This window comes from Protopterus annectens, chromosome 10.part0, assembly GCF_019279795.1.
Source record: "Protopterus annectens isolate FY-2018-M chromosome 10.part0, PAN1.0, whole genome shotgun sequence".
Classification (NCBI taxonomy): domain Eukaryota; kingdom Metazoa; phylum Chordata; order Ceratodontiformes; family Protopteridae; genus Protopterus; species Protopterus annectens.
In genome coordinates this window covers 1429203691-1429221651 of record NC_056744.1, presented here as the reverse complement: position 1 = coordinate 1429221651, position 17961 = coordinate 1429203691, and the positions used below count along the sequence as shown (strand labels likewise).

At 41.9% G+C, this 17961-nt stretch overlaps 1 protein-coding gene across 1 annotated transcript in view; it reads left to right on the top strand.

Annotated features, from left to right (window-relative positions):
• The window catches only part of DDX59 (DEAD-box helicase 59), a 257991-nt gene that overhangs the window by 228701 nt on the left and 11329 nt on the right, over positions 1-17961 (top strand). The window contains exons 5-6 of the mRNA XM_044086047.1: positions 6085-6237; positions 6328-6456. Of these exons, the coding sequence (XP_043941982.1) occupies positions 6085-6237; positions 6328-6456 (282 nt within the window). The remainder of the gene's footprint in view (positions 1-6084; positions 6238-6327; positions 6457-17961) is intronic.

Below are 17961 nucleotides of genomic sequence, written 5' to 3'. Positions count from 1 at the left end.
CACAGTTTCTTTGGTGGGCAGCAGCATGCAACCACAACAAGGGACTGCCCTTTACTCAACCTCATGCCGCCCAGACCCTGACCACAGATGCACCAGACTATGCCTGGTGGGGGAGGGCACACATGGACAGCAAGTGCCTTCAGGGCCACTGGAGCCCAAGTCAGTTTCATCTGCACATCAACAAGAAAGAAATGCTAGCTGTGCAGCATGCTCTGACAGCTTTTAGATCCCTACTCTCACCAGGACACCTGCTAATAAAAACAGACAACACCACAGTTATGTGGTACATCAACAAGCAGGGGGGAGCCCACTCTTACCCACTCTGCAGGCTAGCCATGGGCCTGTGGACCACAGCCTTGGACATGCAGGTCGATCTGCAAGCTCAATTACAGCCAGGCAAACAAAACTCATTGGCAGATGACTTAAGCAGAAATCTACTAGACCCACATGAGTGGCAATTAGAGCCCAGCACCTTCAACCTTCTGACTCAGCAACAGGGGACCCTAGAGATGGATCTCTTTTCCTCACCCTACAATTACCAGCTCAGCAAATTCTGCACCAGGACACCTCACAGCACGGCCTGGAAAGTGGATGCCTTATCCTTCCAGTGGGTAAACCTCTCAATTTATGCATCCCCCCCCTGCCTCTTCTCTCAAGAATATTACTCAAGATAAGACAGGACAGACCAAGGGCAATCCTGATTGCCCCAGACTGGCCACACCAGCACTGGTACCCACTAACTGCACAGCCTGTCACCGGTGCCACCCTGGCACCTACCCCAGATCCCAACCCTACTCACTCAGCAGGGGGGACAGATCTTGCATCCTCAACTGCAAACCCTGAATCTTGCAGTCTGGCTTATTCCTTGAATTCTACCCCAGTGACCGGCCTAAGCAAGCAAGTGCTGGACGTCATTCTTGAAGCCAGAAGACCCAGTACAAGGAAATCCTATGCTGATAAGTGGAAAATGTATTGTTCCTGGAGTCATTCTAAAGGAGAGGACACAGCACTGCCCTCCTTACCTCTAATCCTGGATTACCTAGCAGATCTACTTCACAGAGGCCTATACTCCTCCTCCATTAAGATCCATGCCTCTGCCATCTCCGCTCATTACAACACTGAGCCACCTCTCTTCTCTCACCCTCTCATCAAACAGTTCCTGAGAGGGGCAAACAACTTAAGGGCACCAAGGAGAGTGCCCCCTCCCCCCTTGAGCCTGCAGCATCAACAGAGTTAAAATTCCTCTCTTGGAAAACAGCCTTGCTTCTGGCCATCACTTCAGCTAGAAGAGTGTCTAAGCTACAAGCACTTATGGCTGTAGAACCCTTCATTATTTTTTGTGCTGACAGGGTCTCCCTCAGGAGTAACCCTTCCTTTATGCCTAAATTGGTGTCCATTGTGGCTCTCAACCAATCTTTCCATTTGCCAACCTTCTTCCCTAATCCTCAAAATAAAGGGGAAAGGATCCTGCACTCCTTGGACATATAGATTGTTTTTTTTTTTTTTTTATCTATTCTAGTGGGTTCTTGGATGAGTTGGGAAAAACCAAAGAGATTAATGTGGTTAGTGGGGTTGTTAAGAGTTACACGCTAACCAGTCAGTATTTAGGTCACCTAGTAGGATGATTTCCTGTGGAAGATCACCTGTAGTCCAGTGTAGGATTTCTTCAGTGGTGGGGGGAGTTATTTCCTGGGGGAATGTAACAGCAGAGTATATTGATTTTTTTTGGTGTTGTTTATGTGTAGGACTGAGCCTAAGAGTTCAGCATTTTGAAATTTAGGTAAAGGGATTTGTAGGGGTTTTATGTTGAGTGTACTTTTAAAGTGGATAGCAGTTCCACCTCTCTTCTTGCTTACTCTATCGTGTCTTAATGTATTATAGCCTGGTGGAAGGATTTCCTCATCTTGGGTGTTTGGTTTTAGCCAGGTCTCAGTAATGGTTAGTATGTCTGGGAGTAGTGGGCTATAAATGCATGTAGGTCAGGAAGTTTGTTAGATATACTGCTAGTGTTGATATTAAGTATTGTTAGGTCAGAGGTTTGTTTGGTTGGTAGTAGAGTGTTAAGTGGTCCTGAAGTGAGTAATTTCTTTGTGATAAATAGTATATATTTCATAGTGTGTTACTTCTGTGTTGGATCCAAGTCATATTTTTCTAGTGTGAGACGTGGTTATGTGAAACTTATATTTGTGTAGTATTGAGTTGTCTTTAAATAATGTGGCAATGATAGGGAAATCTGAGGGGGTGTTTGATTTTGTGTAAGTATGTGTTATATGGAATGCAGTGTTTTCTAATGTTATGTTAGTATGAATGGTTGTGATGTAGATTAGGTATGTGAGTGTAAAACAAAGAATTCCTAGTCTGAAATGCATTTTTTGAGAGAGTGGTGGTTGGATACTGTTGGTGGTGTGGTTTGAGTGTGGAGGGAAGAGTGAGGGTTGGCTGGTGGGTACTAAAATGTGACGGGTATACCCTTGAAAAACTAAAGAAATATTAAAATATACCACAAAATATATATTCTTTATGAACCAAATATAATTGGACATTTAGCAACTACAAAAAGGTGTTCAGCAGTAAGACTGCAAACCTCTAATCCAAGTCTTTACCACAGTTTAGATCCGACAATGTTATAAATAGTGACACTCACAGTAATGGGTCGATGCCAAGCAAGAATTCACATAGATGTTTGCACACAGTCCAACTCCCATCTTTTCAGACCTGAAAGTTAAGACCATTTCACACAAATGATGGGAAAAGCATGGTCCCATGTAACCAAAAAATAAGTCACTTGATAAACTAGTTATAAATGGCAATACCACCAAAAATATAGGAGCTGCAATATTATTATGTAAATTAAATGTTCACACACATTCCAAATCCCGTCTCTTGACCTGAAATCTAGACCGGTTCATACAAATACTCTCAAGAACATGCATCAATAAGGCCCAAAAAATATATGATGTAACTCGCAGAATAAGCTATTTGTAAATATTTTCACCAGTAGTCAAGGAACTGCGAAAGTCTTATAAGCTGTTAATTGGATCGTTGATGCAAACTGAACCTGAAAACGTTTAGTTCAAACCAGATTCTTGCCCCAATAAGTTTGCAGAGATAACCAAGAGTAACTATTCTGCCAAACGAACAAACGGCTCACCTCACCTTCTTCAGCTATGTTAGAAACCTGGGTGGAAACTCCCAGATATGCTCAGAATTAGTCCAAAATGATACAAAAATCACTGAACCCACAGACATTGCCAACATACTGACAGGCAGGTTCAGTGCAAACTTCACCCCCCTCTCCCCCCCAAAAGGAGAGATAACTATCCCAGCGGAGTGCAGCCTCCCAGACATCTCCAATGCGCAGATGAAAGCTGCTCTCTCTAAAGCTAAAAACACAGCATCAATGGGACCGGATGGTGTCCCTGGCTGTGTGCTACACGAACTCAATGAGGAACTAAACCCGCACATAAGGCAGCTGTTTAATCTTAGCCTTACCACAGGATAAGTGCCCAAGGAGTGGCGTACGGCAACTGTGGTCCCACTCCACAAAGGCGGTGCCTCTACGGACACTGGTAATTACCGCCCCATAAGCTTAACAAGCCTGGTCTGCAAAGCTATGGAGAGGATCATAATGGAGCTCATAAACAAAGACATAGGGGACTTGCAGACATTGGACCCGACCCTGTTTGGCTTTGTCAAGGGCAGATCATGCCTTTTGAACTTGGTCGACTTCTTCGAAACAGTCACCAAGGCCATTGATGAGGGAAAGGCAGTCCATACAGCCTACCTTGACCTTGCAAAAGCTTTTAACACAATACCCCACTCGGGTATTATAGAGAAACCTACCAGCTTAAATGTAAACCCATATGTCACAAGATGGGTTGCAAACTGGCTAAAGGACAGAACCCACAGGGTTAGAGTAGCTGGCGCCATGTCAGACTCCAAGCCGGTCACAAGTGGTGTCCCACAGGGCTCAGGCCTTGGCCCCCTGTTGTTCGGCATCTACTTCCCAGAAGTACAGGCTAACATAGGAGGACTATGGCTGACAAAGTTTGCAGATGACTGCAAACTGGGAGCCATAGTGGAAAGTACATCGGACACAGATATCCTTCAGAGGAGTCTCACGGAAACTGATAGCTGGTGCCAGAGCTATGGCCTGAAGTTAAATGCCAAATAATGTATAGTCATACCCTTCGGGAAAAACAAGGTAACACTAAGCTACCATATAGGTGGCAATCCACTAAGCACAGAAGAGGTTATCAGGGACCTGGGGACCCAGGCTGACAGTGGCCTTTCTTTTGACACTCACATTGCTAAAGTGGTTAGAAAAACCTTCTACATTGCCCACCTGATCATGAAGGGATTCACATCCAGATCAAGTGAGGTCATTGTTCCCCTGTACTCTTCACTTATCAGACCAATGATAGAGTACAATGCCCCATTCGGGATGTATCTCACCCAACACCTGCAGCAATTGGAGAGACCCCAAAAGTTCCTCACCAAAAGGATAAAGGGACTCCAAAATCTGTCATATGCTGCCAGACTGAAGAAACTCCAGCTCTATTCAGTCGCATACCGTCTGCTCAGAGGTGACCTATGCCTGACATACAAGGCCATGTCCAACCCGGAATTAATGGACATGCTCCACCTCAAAAAATCCAAATCTACCAGATCCACTAGAGCAAGCGACTTAAACCTTAGCACGGATATAAATAGGACATGCTGGAGGGATAGATTTGTCACCCAGAGACTCCCTATGTTGTGGAATAAAATCCCGGTCCATGTGAGGCAGAGCACCTCGCTGGCTCTGTTCAAGAGAAATCTTGACCGGTGGATGGGAGATCGTAGGTTTACCCCGAGAATCATCTCTGTGTCACTGCTGGACAGAGGCATAACAAACTAATGGGCACAGTATTTTTTTAACATAAGGGGTGGCGTAAGCCACAAAAACTCTGGGCTAGGCTTATAAATGCCTTAGGGCAGATAGCCTAGTATAAACCTATGAACCTATGATGGTGCAAAAGATAATCCAAATACCGTCACTTCAGCCCAGAAATTGCAAACGGCAGAGAGCCAAAACACAAACAGGAGGTATCCACTGCTCGTGGCCAGATGAAATCCTATAGACCTGAATGCATTAATGAAAACCTGAACAAAGTCCAAATGAAATTAGAGAGAAACGGGAGATGCTGGATGGAGCCTTCAAGTATACATGTGCTGTACGAACCCCCAGTCCTTCTTCCTTTCCAAACTTCCTTTCTAAGAGTGAAATTCTAAAAACATAAGGTACGTTTCTGCAGGGGGGAAAACAGAAATTTCAACACATGAAAATTGTACTCTCTATCTTAGATTTTTTATTTTTTTGCTGCTTGCATGACGGTGACAATTGCTTGAGTGTTTTAAGTCATTCTACCCACTTAAAAATGTTTTTCTTTCACTTTAGCAACTGCTTTAGCTTCTTTACTGTTGCTTCTTTGTAAGGGTTTCAGCATCTTTTGGATTAGCCAGGACCACTCTGAACTTGAGGGTCAGATCTTTCTCTGTCCCAGTTTAAGCCATTTGCATTAGTTACAGAGATGATAGCTTGTGTTTGTTTTTGTGGGGGGTGGGGGATTCTAGTACAAGTTGTGAAGCTATGTATCATATATTATAGTGTCTTGCTTCCCAGAGCATTTACACCAGAGTAATGTTACTGTCATAGGTGTTCCATTGTATCATGTCTATATATGCTTTCTGTTTTGTGTTTCGTACAGCTTTGTACTTTATTGAATTTCTTAACATATTTTGTTGAAGCGACTTAAATTTAGTTTGACTGGACTGGGTTGTAGCTGAAAATAGTCCTCTGACCAGTTCACTTAACTAACAACTGAATAAATATAGCCACCATCAACTGTTTTATTAAGAATTGGTATTTACATTTTTGTTTCCAGTAAATACTAACAACTTTATTTTGGAGCTAGCTTAAGTCTGCTCAGGCTAAAAGAAGAAAGGCTTCCGTCCTCCCTTTAATTTAAATACTTGTAGCATTTCTACATGTGTAGAATAGAATGTGTTTCTACATATTAATTAATATGGTAATGTTTGCAGGACAACAAGCTATTTCATCCTCCGGTGTTGGTGTTTGTGGGTTGTAAACTTGGAGCAGATCTTCTTAGTGAGGCAGCTGAAAAGATCACTGGCCTTAAAGCTGTGTCAATTCACTCAGATAAACCACAGTACGAAAGGAATAGGATACTGCAGGTTAGTGTGCCTTGCATTATTAAATAATAGAAAGTTTGTACATTATTTGCATTTTAGAGAATTTGACTTACTGTTGTTTTTCTCTTTCAGGGACTGCTTCAAGGAGAATATGAAGTAGTAGTCAGCACAGGAGTACTTGGAAGGGGGCTGGACTTGATGAATGTGAAACTGGTTGTAAATTTTGACATGCCATGCACTATGGATGAATATGTGCATCAGGTAAGGCAATATCTAATGTACATACAAATCAGTTATATAAAATGTATCTAGATATTTCCACTGGGGTCGCATAACACTTTTTATATGCAGTATTGCCATTATTTATTATACAGTGAATTTTTTTGACATGGTTTTTCATTTCATGCCTGCCGACCATCAGACAGTCTCTTCAGTCTTTATGCAAGGGCCTCCCCCCAACCATTGCACTTCATCAAGCAAGAATTGACTGGAGGAGGATTCAGTTAGGCAGCCATAGAAGGATCTTGTGCCCCCCTTGATGCCCATTCTTCTTTTCACTCCTGAATGTGTGTGCCTTTATCCCAATATCTTGATGGTCTGGCATATGCCCCTCAGACTGAGTCATTTTTTCTAAGACCATTCTCATTTTCTTAAACTGACACTACACATTCCTCAAGCCAGAGAACTAAATTGCCCTCCTCCCGTCTCTTGCAACCTACGTCACATTGGTTACAGGTAGTGAGAATGTTTCTAAAATGTCCTTACTGTATTCCTAGGTGGCTGACATGAACGCACATCACATCCTGTCCCCCCCCCTTACATATGTGTGGGTGCTGTCACACTCATGCTGCTGAGGGCTTCTGTCACTTGCTTGGGACACCAAGCTGATGTCCCCCAATCTCAGACTATTGGTATTATTCAAGCTTTAGCTTCACCCCCCCCAGCAGTATGTTTGAGCCAGTCAAAGCCACTCATCCCCCCCCACACACACACCTACACTCAGCTGTTTCAGAACTTGAGTCACCATATTCAGACTTTTTAGATCATTGTCAGGGCCTTATACGTGTATACTATGGAACCCAGGCTTTTGGAAAACTCAGTTTTACTGAAAACTAAAAAGAAATGTGTGCTTACTCTATATTTGCAGTATCTACACATTTTAAAATCCCAGAATAATTGACTGTTATTGACATAGGTATGCTCACAAATACAAATACTCTCTTTTAAAATTATTCTTATTTGGAAAAACTGACCAAAACACTGAACATTTGAGAGGTTCATTAACTGTATATATAATGAAAATGCTTCTCTCTTGTTCTGATTTCTGCAAACTACTGCTTTCAGTGATCGTGCATATTGATAAATTTTGGAGGATTTTGAACTATCTGCTATTAGAGCAGCCCAGTTTCATTGCCATGGATTTGAATTAGACTGAATTAAGTTGAGAAGCAATAAGATCATGTAGATTTATTTTCAGTTAATATAGTCTCCAGAGACTTTTAGTAATATATTGAATTAACAGTGCAAATATTGGCTAAAACAATCACCAGTTCTCAAGCTATACAGTGCGAAAACATAAAAAAATCTTGGTCTGTATCTCCAGTAAGAACAGATTTTATTTTGTAAGTTTTCATTCCAACAATAACTTTTATTGGACTGATTTTTTTTCCTGGAATGAAAAGTTGCCCAATAACATTTGAAATAGGTATATATATCTATATATATATATATCTATATCTATATCTATATATATATATATATATATATATATATATATGTGTGTGTGTGTGTGTGTGTGTGTGTCATATATATATATATATATATATATATATATATATATATATATATATATATAATTTTTTTTTAATTCAACAAGAAACATCTATTAAATTATCACTTATGAAATAGGCAACCATACATTTATATAAATGAAAACAAACCTTATTGGCATAATTTTAGTTGCAAACATTACACATCACTTAATATACCTAGTCGCTGTCAGTCATACATAGCTCATTCAAATCCTGCCTTCTTTTAAACCTTATTCCTCGTCTGCATGTATTGTTCCAACAATTCCCAGTTTTTGTCTATGTAATTTGATCCTACCCTTTTCTGAAGATCTTATTTCCAGTTGTTTATTTCTGTTACTATGTTTACTGCTTCTAGTACAGTTGTTTAGACTTTGATTTCCATTTCCTAGCAATTGCTTTTTTTGGCAGCCACCATAATTGCACTCAGCAAGGCTTTACTATATCTAGGCAATTACGATTCTGTGCCATGGCTCAAAAAAAAATTTCCTTAGTCATACCAATTTGCTCACCCTGTCTTTCTGATAGAGAAGTCTGCAGGGAAACACTTGATATTCTTGGATTGAAAACTCCACATTCTTACATAATATATTGCATATTCTCATCTTTAATGCATCTTATGTCAGGAATCATGTCAGTTTACTTAATGCATTTGCTCTGAATGCAGTTCTGTGGAATACAAATTGCTAAAAAAATACTTTCAGCAAAAAATAAACTTTTTTTTTTCATTTTTGTGCAGGAGTCAAGCACTCCTGCACCCATCATATAGGATGAGACCTCTCTGACTTACATGTACGCCAACTGCATGATTGCCCAACAGTGGAGAATGCAATTCTCAATGATTCCTGAAAGTGGGTTTCAACAATTTGTATTCTACCAAACAGCATTTGGAGTAATTGCATTCAGCAGATCAACTGGCTATCCTTCTGCTATTAGCTTACACATAGCAGATATGATTCCTCAGAAGCTAATAGCAGTCTTGATGTGATTGTTTTTGATAACTGCTGTGATGTTACTGGTGGCAAGTAAGCAGCCTAAAATAGAAATTTTATTAGATGTTGAACAAAATAAAAATGACTTTAAGAAAGAATAAAGCTGGTTGGATGCTGACAAATTAGAGCATGTAAAATAGATGTTAATTAATACTGTAGACAAAAAGCACTATTCATGTTAGCCAAGAGGAAGGCAATAGTGAATGACATCTGAGTAAAAAATACATCATGAACTTCATTCTTTTTAAAGAACAGATAGAAATGACTTGACTTGCCACAGTCTACTAGATGATAAGATGGATCCCTTGCTATAGTAACTACAACAAATGGTTATATTACATTAGTTTCATGACAGGAGACATTAAACATTATGTATTCTTCCCTTTTAAGTACCTTAACATGCTTTAACATTCCACATCTTCTCTATCATCACCTTGCCTTACATTTTTTTTCCCATTGTGCCATACTTCTGTAGATTTTCTGTCCACCACACATTCTGGTAGTCCATTCCATTGGTTCACATCCCTCTCTGTGAAGGGAGTATTCAGTTCCTGCAGTCTGCTGCCTGTGCCTTCTCCTTTCTTTGCTGTTCTTCCTATGCAGAATGACCCGTCACATCTCCCTAAAATGTCTTGTATACCAATATTGTATCTCTCCTGTCTCTTCCAACTTCAGATGAGCAAAGCCATAGTTTTCGTAACACCTGGTAATTGTCCTTTCCCTCCAGAGCTTGGATCTTTCATGCAGTTTTGTCTGAATTCTTTATAGCAACGTAATGTCTTTTTTCCTTATATGGCTTTTGGGTCAAAATTGGTTCCAACCTGCTGATAACGTAGCTACTAATAATCCTCTGTTCTGAAAGGTGTGATGTTAAAGTTACTGTTGTGGAAGAAGCCATCAGTGCCAGTGAAGGAGTTGCAGAAAAACAGTTGACTCTAAAAGACTTGGTCCTAGAGACAGGGTCTAGGGAAATAGCCATTAAAGAAGAGAGAAGGAAGAGAGGATGCCCAACTCAATCTCCACTTTAACCAGTGCCCTCATCATTTTGACCCACTCAGTTCATATTGAAGGACTGCAGAGGCCTGAAGGAACAAATAAACTTCAAAGATCAAGGTCTCAGATTCCTTCTTTGTTGAAGAAGAAACATCTGCTACATATATCTCCAACTTTTAAACCCCAGATCCTCACAGGCTGAAGGGGGGAATTGTTCCAGGGAAAGAAGAACTTGCATCCAGGGAACTTCCAATGTACAGTGGACAGCTGTACCTCACTTTTTGGGCTAGCCAGTCATGAGGCTGAAGTCAATGGAATGGATCATGTAAGATCCAATGTTCATCGTGCATACAGCTGCAGTCATAACAGATGGGGTTATCCTGCCATCAGGCGGGTTCTCGGTCGGCCGAATTCCAAAGTCTAGGTCCGGCGTCGGTTGTCGTCGCTTCCTCCCTGACGTCAGTGCGGCAGGGGTATAAAAGAGGCAGCCGACGCCATTTTCTTCAGTCTTTCTTGTCACGCGGTGCCCGAAGCAGAAGCATTTCACAAGTGCCGGTCAGCCAGCTCCTGAGATTTACGAAAGTATTTCAGCCGAAGTCTTCTTGAAAGCTAAGTACCCCGTTGGGGAAACTTTTCTTGCCTCAGACCGATGTCAGACAAAGTTAATAATTGCATTTCATGTGGGAAGCAAATACCACATAAGGATTTCCACTCTTACTGTATACCTTGCTTAGGCCCAGACCACGACGTCTCGGCCTGCCGTTTTTGTGCTAGATTCAACAAACGCACTATTAAGCGTCGGGCGGAGTTCGCCCTTCACTTTTTTGGCAAAGAATTTAATTATATTATGTCGTCGGATACTCAGACTCCAGTTTTGAGCAAAAACCGCAAAGATAAGGACCGACATACGAGGTCCGCACCACCTACTGATACCACGCTAAGGCCGACTACCGGTTCTCCAGTACTCAGCGAGGCGCCTACGCAGCCCCTGAGTACCGATGACAATGCATTACTAGTGTCTTCAGTACCCGAGGTCGCAGGCTGCTTGGCCCCCATTCCTACTACAGATACCGACGCCACTCCTGGCGGGGAAACTCAGAATTTAGACAGGCCTGCCATTTCTCAAGGGGTCTTCAGGCCTTCCTCCTTCTCTATTAAAGCCTTCACTAAATCTAAAACAGCCATGAAAACCAAAAAACAGGTTCCTCAGACACCCTCTCAAGGCACCATGCCTAAAAAACAGATGCTTAAAATGGCTGAGGATTTGATTACTCTTATCAGGGGTTCTCAACCCCCCCTCTGACAAAACACCCAGATTAGAGGAAGACTACCCTTCCTCAGATCAAGCTTCTATTACCTCAGAACTATCTGAGGACCAGGATTGTGCCTATTCTCCATTCGAAGACTCTGATGCAGAGGAGTCTATTCCCTCGGTCTCCCCCCCTGAGGACTTCTCTTTTGGGGAAACCCTGCATACATTGAGGGAACACTTTCACTGGGAAGGCCAAGATTACTGAGATTCCAAGAAAAGGCTCAGGGAATTTCTTCTGCTCCCCCAGCATAGGCCTCTGGCTATCCCTCCTGTTTTAGATATATTGGATGATGTGTACACAGAAGCCAGCCTTAATCCTGATTCTTTGCCTCCAGCTCCTGTTAAACCAGACAGGTATTACCGGGTTCCTGATTCTCACCAGTTCCTATATAAAAGCCATACTGCTGACCCAGAAACTATTTCACAGGGTCCCAAGGGAATTAAGGCCTCTACTGCTAAAAACCCATTACCTTCAGAGAGAGATTCCAGATCTTTAGAAAGGTGGGGGAAAAAGGTGTACACCTCGGCCACTTTAACCATGAGGGCATTAAACTGTCAGTTCCATATGTTAAAGTATCAACAGTTTTTGATAGCTCAGCTGAAAAACAAGATGACACAACCAGAACAACCAGATTTAAAAGAGTTGCAGGATTTGTTGCATGGTGCAGAGCAAGTGGGTAAACATACGTTGCAGTGTGGTTTTGATGCTTTAGAGGCCTCATGTAGAGCTGCTGTTACGGGGTCTGTTATACGTAGGCATGCTTGGCTCAAAGAGCAAACCTTACCAGATCATGTCAAAGCTAGATTATTAGATGCACCTCTTCAAAAAGATGTATTGTTTGATGTTAAAGCAGAGGAGGTGCTAAAGAAAATGGAGGAAAAAGCGAAATCAATGCAAACAGTGAAAGATTTCCTGCAGGTACAGCCTCCACGTTTCAGCAGAAACTGGCCTTCAAAAAATTGGTCCTTTCCAGCCACGGACAAACCTCAAAGGGGCGTCCAAGGGGTAGAGGGCAACCTCAAGGATTTTTCAGAGCAAGCATCAACCCCAAGAGGTGGAGAAGATAGATCACAGTCTTTTAGAAAACAGACACAATGACTTCCCCCCACACCTGCCAAGCAAAGCTTTAATGGCAGCACCTTTGGGCGGAAAACTGACATTATTCTCAAAAAACTGGCATATTGTTACAAAAGACAAATGGATTCTGGACATTATAGACAGAGGCTACAGGTTCCACTTTCACACCCTTCCAAAAATGAGAGGCATGCCAAACCTGCCACAAAATCAAAGGGCAGAGGCACAAAAACAAATTTCAGCTCTCATGGACATGAAAGCAATTCAAGAGGTACCTGCAAAAGAACAAGGTCAAGGGTTTTATTCCAGACTATTCCTGGTACCAAGGAAAGACAAAGATTGGAGACCTATCTTAGACCTATCCATCCTAAACACATATCTACAGGTGCCAAAATTCAAGATGCTCACATTACAGCAGCTTCTTCCCATGCTGGGCAAGGAGTCTTGGCTGGTAACATTGGACCTCAAAGAGGCATACCTGCATGTCCCTATCAGACAAGATTGCAGAAGATACCTCAGATTTCTTGCAGGTTCAACCCATTACCAATTCTCTGCATTGCCCTTTGGCTTATCAACTGCGCCCAGAGTTTTTACGAAATGCCTGGCATCAGTAATCGCCTTCTGCAGACTACAAGGGATACAAATCTACCCATATCTGGACGACTGCCTGATCCAAGCAGACAGCAAGGACATACTACTGCAGCACCTGGCGTTTGTAATAAAACTGTTGAACTTCCTGGGATACACAGTCAACAGAAAGAAATCAAAACTAATACCCTCTCAACAAATAATTTTCCTGGGTGCCAGCTTGGATACAACCACCCAGATGGCCTACCTCACGCCAGACAAGCAAGGGCAACTGTCTCAATACTTCAGAAAAATGGCAACTTACACCAGGCTAACTGCAAGGAAAGTCCTGCAGGCTCTGGGATTCATGGCATCTTATATCCTACTAATCCCATGTGCAAAGCTGCATATGAGGAAACTTCAATGGTACCTTAGAAACTTATGGTCTCAACACAGCCACAGCTTGGAAGCAATTATACCACTCGTTCCATGCCTTCAAAAGGAATTTATGTGGTGGGCTCAAGCTTGCCAAAGAAACACAGGTCTTCCTTTCTGTGTACCTCAAGCAACTCAAATCATCATAACAGACGCCTCAGACTACGCCTGGGGAGCACACATGACAGATCAGTGCATTCAGGGAAAATGGGCAAGAAAAGAGAAGCTGCTTCACATCAGCCAAAAGGAAATGCTAGCCGTGCAAAAGGCTATTATGACCTTCAAAGACCTACTGCATCCAGGCCAGCTATTGATAAGGACAGACAACACCACAGTGATGTGGTACATAAACAAACAGGGGGGAACTCATTCATACCCCCTGTGCAGGCACGCCATGACCCTATGGAACACAGCACTGGAATTGAAAATTCAACTACAGGCACAATTCCTGCCAGGGAAGGAAAACACACTGGCAGACAATCTAAGCAGAAATATGACAGATCCACACGAATGGAAGTTGCATCCTCAAATTTTCACAAAGATAACTCAGGCATGGGGACAGCCAGACATAGATCTCTTTGCTACCCTTGAAATTGCCAGTTGAAAAAATTTTGTTCAAGGACCTATCATCCACAGGCCTGGAAAGTGGACGCACTTTCCTTCAATTGGGCAACATTGACAGTCTATGCCTTCCCGCCTCTTCCTCTGCTGCCCAAGGTTCTATTAAAAGCCTGAGCAGAGAGGCCGAAAATGATTCTCATTGCTCCAGACTGGCCAAGGTAACACTGGTATCTGCTTCTGAAGAGCCTGACACATTCCCCACCATGGATCCTACCTCTAGTCCCTCTTCTGTTGTCCCAGCACAACTACAAAACTCTTCACAGCCATCTCAAAACTCTAAATCTAGCTGCATGGAGAATTCCTTGATTTCCCAACAGTTTCTCCTCTCCAAGGAGGTGCAGGATGTCATCTTGGAGGCCAGAAGACCTTCTACTAGAAAGGCCTACTCCGCAAAATGGAAACGATTTTGTGCCTGGAATCTAAAGAAGGGACAGAATCCTTGGGTAATAAATATACCTCAAATTTTACAGTACCTAGCTGAGATGTTAAACAATGGACTTTCCTTCTCCTCCATCAAGATCCACGCTTCAGCCATTTCTGCACAATACAACACAGATCCTCCTTTATTCTCTCATCCTCTCTTAAGGCAGTTCCTCAGAGGGACAAAGAATATAAAACCCCCAAGGAAACTACCAGTCCCTGCTTGGGACCTCATCTTCGTATTGGAAAAGCTGACCCTTCCTCCCTTCGAGCCAGCTTCTTCATCAGAGTTACAGTACTTGTCATGGAAAACAGCCTTTCTTCTGGCTATCACCTCAGCTTGCAGGGTTTTGGAGCTACAGGCCCTCATGGCTGTGCAACTATTCATCATTTTCCATCAGGATAGAGTTTCCTTACGAACCAACCCTACATTTATGTCAAAGGTAGTATCCAGTGTAGCTTTGAATCAGACTATCCACTTACCTACCTTTTATCCTAATCCACAAAACAAAGGGGAAAGACTACTACATTCCTTGGACATTCACAGACAACTTCGTTATTATTTGGACAGGACAAAGCCATTCAGGAAATCTGAGCAACTCTTTGTGTCCTATGCTGCAGATGCTCAAGGAAAGGCTATTTCCAAACAGACAATTTCAAAATGGATAGCCCACTGCATACGCTTTTGTTACTCATTTCATGGAAAAACTGTGCCTGCATGCATCAGATCCCACTCCACCAGAGCTACAGCTACCTCTGCAGCCTTCCTCAGGGGGGTCCCTACCAAGGATATTTTGGAAGCAGCCACCTGGAGTTCAGTGCACACTTTCTCCAAGCACTATCACCTCCCACTATACTCTAAATCTAGAGCTGGCTTTGCCACAGCAGTCCTGCAGGGCATCCTAGCCCCTCCTAGTATCACTTAGTGCCTACCACCCTTACTTAGCTTTGGGATTCTTCCCATCTGTTATGACTGCAGCTGTATGCACGATGAACATAGTACAGTTTTGTACCTACCATAAATGTAGATGTTCGAGTGCTCATACAGCTGCAGTCCAGGTTTCCCTCCCTCCAACCCCTCTTAGGATAGGCCTTATGACAAACCCTTTTCATATAACCTTTTGGGGTATTCTTTTATGGTGTATTTGCTTGCAACTACTGTTTTTGATTTATCAACATTGCATTTTTGCATAACATTATGTTTGCCTTCCTTCTGGGGGCACCTGACATCTGGGGCAAGAAAAACTGAAGAAAATGGCGTCGGCTGCCTCTTTTATACCCCTGCCGCACTGACGCCAGGGAGGAAGCAACGACAACCGACGCCAGACCTAGACTTTGGAATTCGGCCGACCGAGGGACCCGCCTGACGGCAGGATAACCCCATCTGTTATGACTGCAGCTGTATGAGCACTCGAACATCTACATTTATGGTAGGTACAAAACTGTACTTTCTCCCTCCATGGTCGTTATAGTTCAGTACAAGTCTCAAAACACTGAATCTGTTTCAACTGTAGAATGCTAACTATACACAGTACTGTAATTTGTTTTCCAGCAATGTTTTAAATATCCCAAACAAAGTGAAAAGATCAAACGTAAGAAACTTTTACTTACAGCAATAGAGAAGATCTGTCTGACTGCCATAGAGGGCTATCCCTAAACCCACTGAATTGTCTAATCCAAGATTCTTGGGGTACATAAGTCACCTGAGTCAAACTTCAAACATTCTTCAAATGAATGTTTCTGCACATTTACCAGCCATTCTCTAGACAGTGGCTAACCAACCCATTATGGCCTCTTTTAAGGGTGTCCTGTATTGTAGATTTTTCTAGAAGAAATATCTGTCCTCCCCGTGATTTATATTTCATGTTGGAGGAGGTACCTTTACCATCATTTGAACTAGCTTGATGGCCTTTCTTGGAAAACACTTTCTAGTTGCTGTAACCCCAAGATCGAAGGATTTCAGATTTATAAACCATCAATTCAGAACACAATACATAGTCTGTTACAGTGAAATGGTGCTGCTGAAGACAAAGCCCTCCTTCATGTCCTAGCTTGTCTCAGCAGTATCTCCTTGCCATTCCATTTAACTCTCAAGTTTTTGTCCATACTGCTAAATGAAGGAGAACATATCATGTTTGTTTTGGTTGTGAGTAGAATTCCAGGGAACTTTACTAGGAGAACCCATGTCTTCTGAAAAACAGGTGAACTTTTGTACATCTGGGAAGAAAGAGCTTCCTGCAGCAGATCAAATTCTGACAGTTTGCTGTAAGTAAAATAAACCTTTGCAGAGCACTTTTAAAGTGCATTTTCGCCATTGCAACATCAACATCATCAAATATTTAAGAAATGTTTCTTCACAATACAGTCTGTAGGCTTCTTCATGGGCAGTTCATAACTTTGCAAGATATTACAAGCTGGAAGCAAATTCTATAGGTAGGACCAACAGGGTGTCCTGTAACTGTTCACCTTTTTGGATAACCAAGTACTGCAGAATGTAATGATTTATGATTTATTGTTAAAGTGACTCTCCCTAAAACGGATACTACATTTGCATTCCCTCCTCCTCTCTTGCATGGGGACTTCTATATAGTTAAGGTTCTTCATATTTACTGTATTTGGGAAAAAAAAACATCTGTGTTTATTGGTTATTTCATGATTGTTATCTGAGTAATCACTGCCACATGTACACTTCCTTGCAAGGATTTTAGACTGAAAGAATCAAAAAGAGAACATAACGTTTGTATATGGTGTGATGATGTGAGGTATTGCCAGCTTTACCAGGAGACGTAGGGCAGTGGATGTACAACATGTGCTAGAGTAGTTAGCTGGAATTTTCTAAAGAATTATATGTCATTTTTATATTAAACTGATTTCTACAGATGTGTATGTTGTAAATGTATTTGTAAAGATGTGTGTGTTAAAAATGTATCAACAGTGTGTCCTGCTGCAGAGAAAAGAAATATACACTTATATGAGACTGTGCTGCTGTAAATAGGATACTGGAAGAGAAGAGGTTAATCTCAGTCCAACTAACTTTGAAAAATTTTAAGAAATTAAATTATTTAATTTAGGCCATAAAGATATCTTACAGTTCTAAACGCAGCCAGAGATGAAATGTATATGCCATAGAATGGTTTATTAGCTCCTGTAGGATGAGTGAAAGTGATTATTGTTGTACTTCCAGAAGCTGCAACAGATCTTAGCAAAGCTCTATGCGTGTGTATTATTGACACATATGTGCTACATCCTGGCAGCTTCTAGACAAGGGGGTAGTATGGGAACCAGAAATCATATGACTTAGATGTGTGATGTCATTCTGTAAGCCAGCTCTGTAATGATATTGTAATACTAGATGAGACTGAAGTGTCAAAGGATGCTGTTTTTGGAACCTGACAAACTAGGACCCTTCACCCAATTCATCTTGCCTTGCTCTGGTAAGCAACTAGAGAATAGTAATTTTTCAGATCAATCAGGGAAATATAGAGAGATTAGTTAAGTACTGTTTTTCTGTATCGCTGTGAATCTGTTCATCTGTGTTGTTTT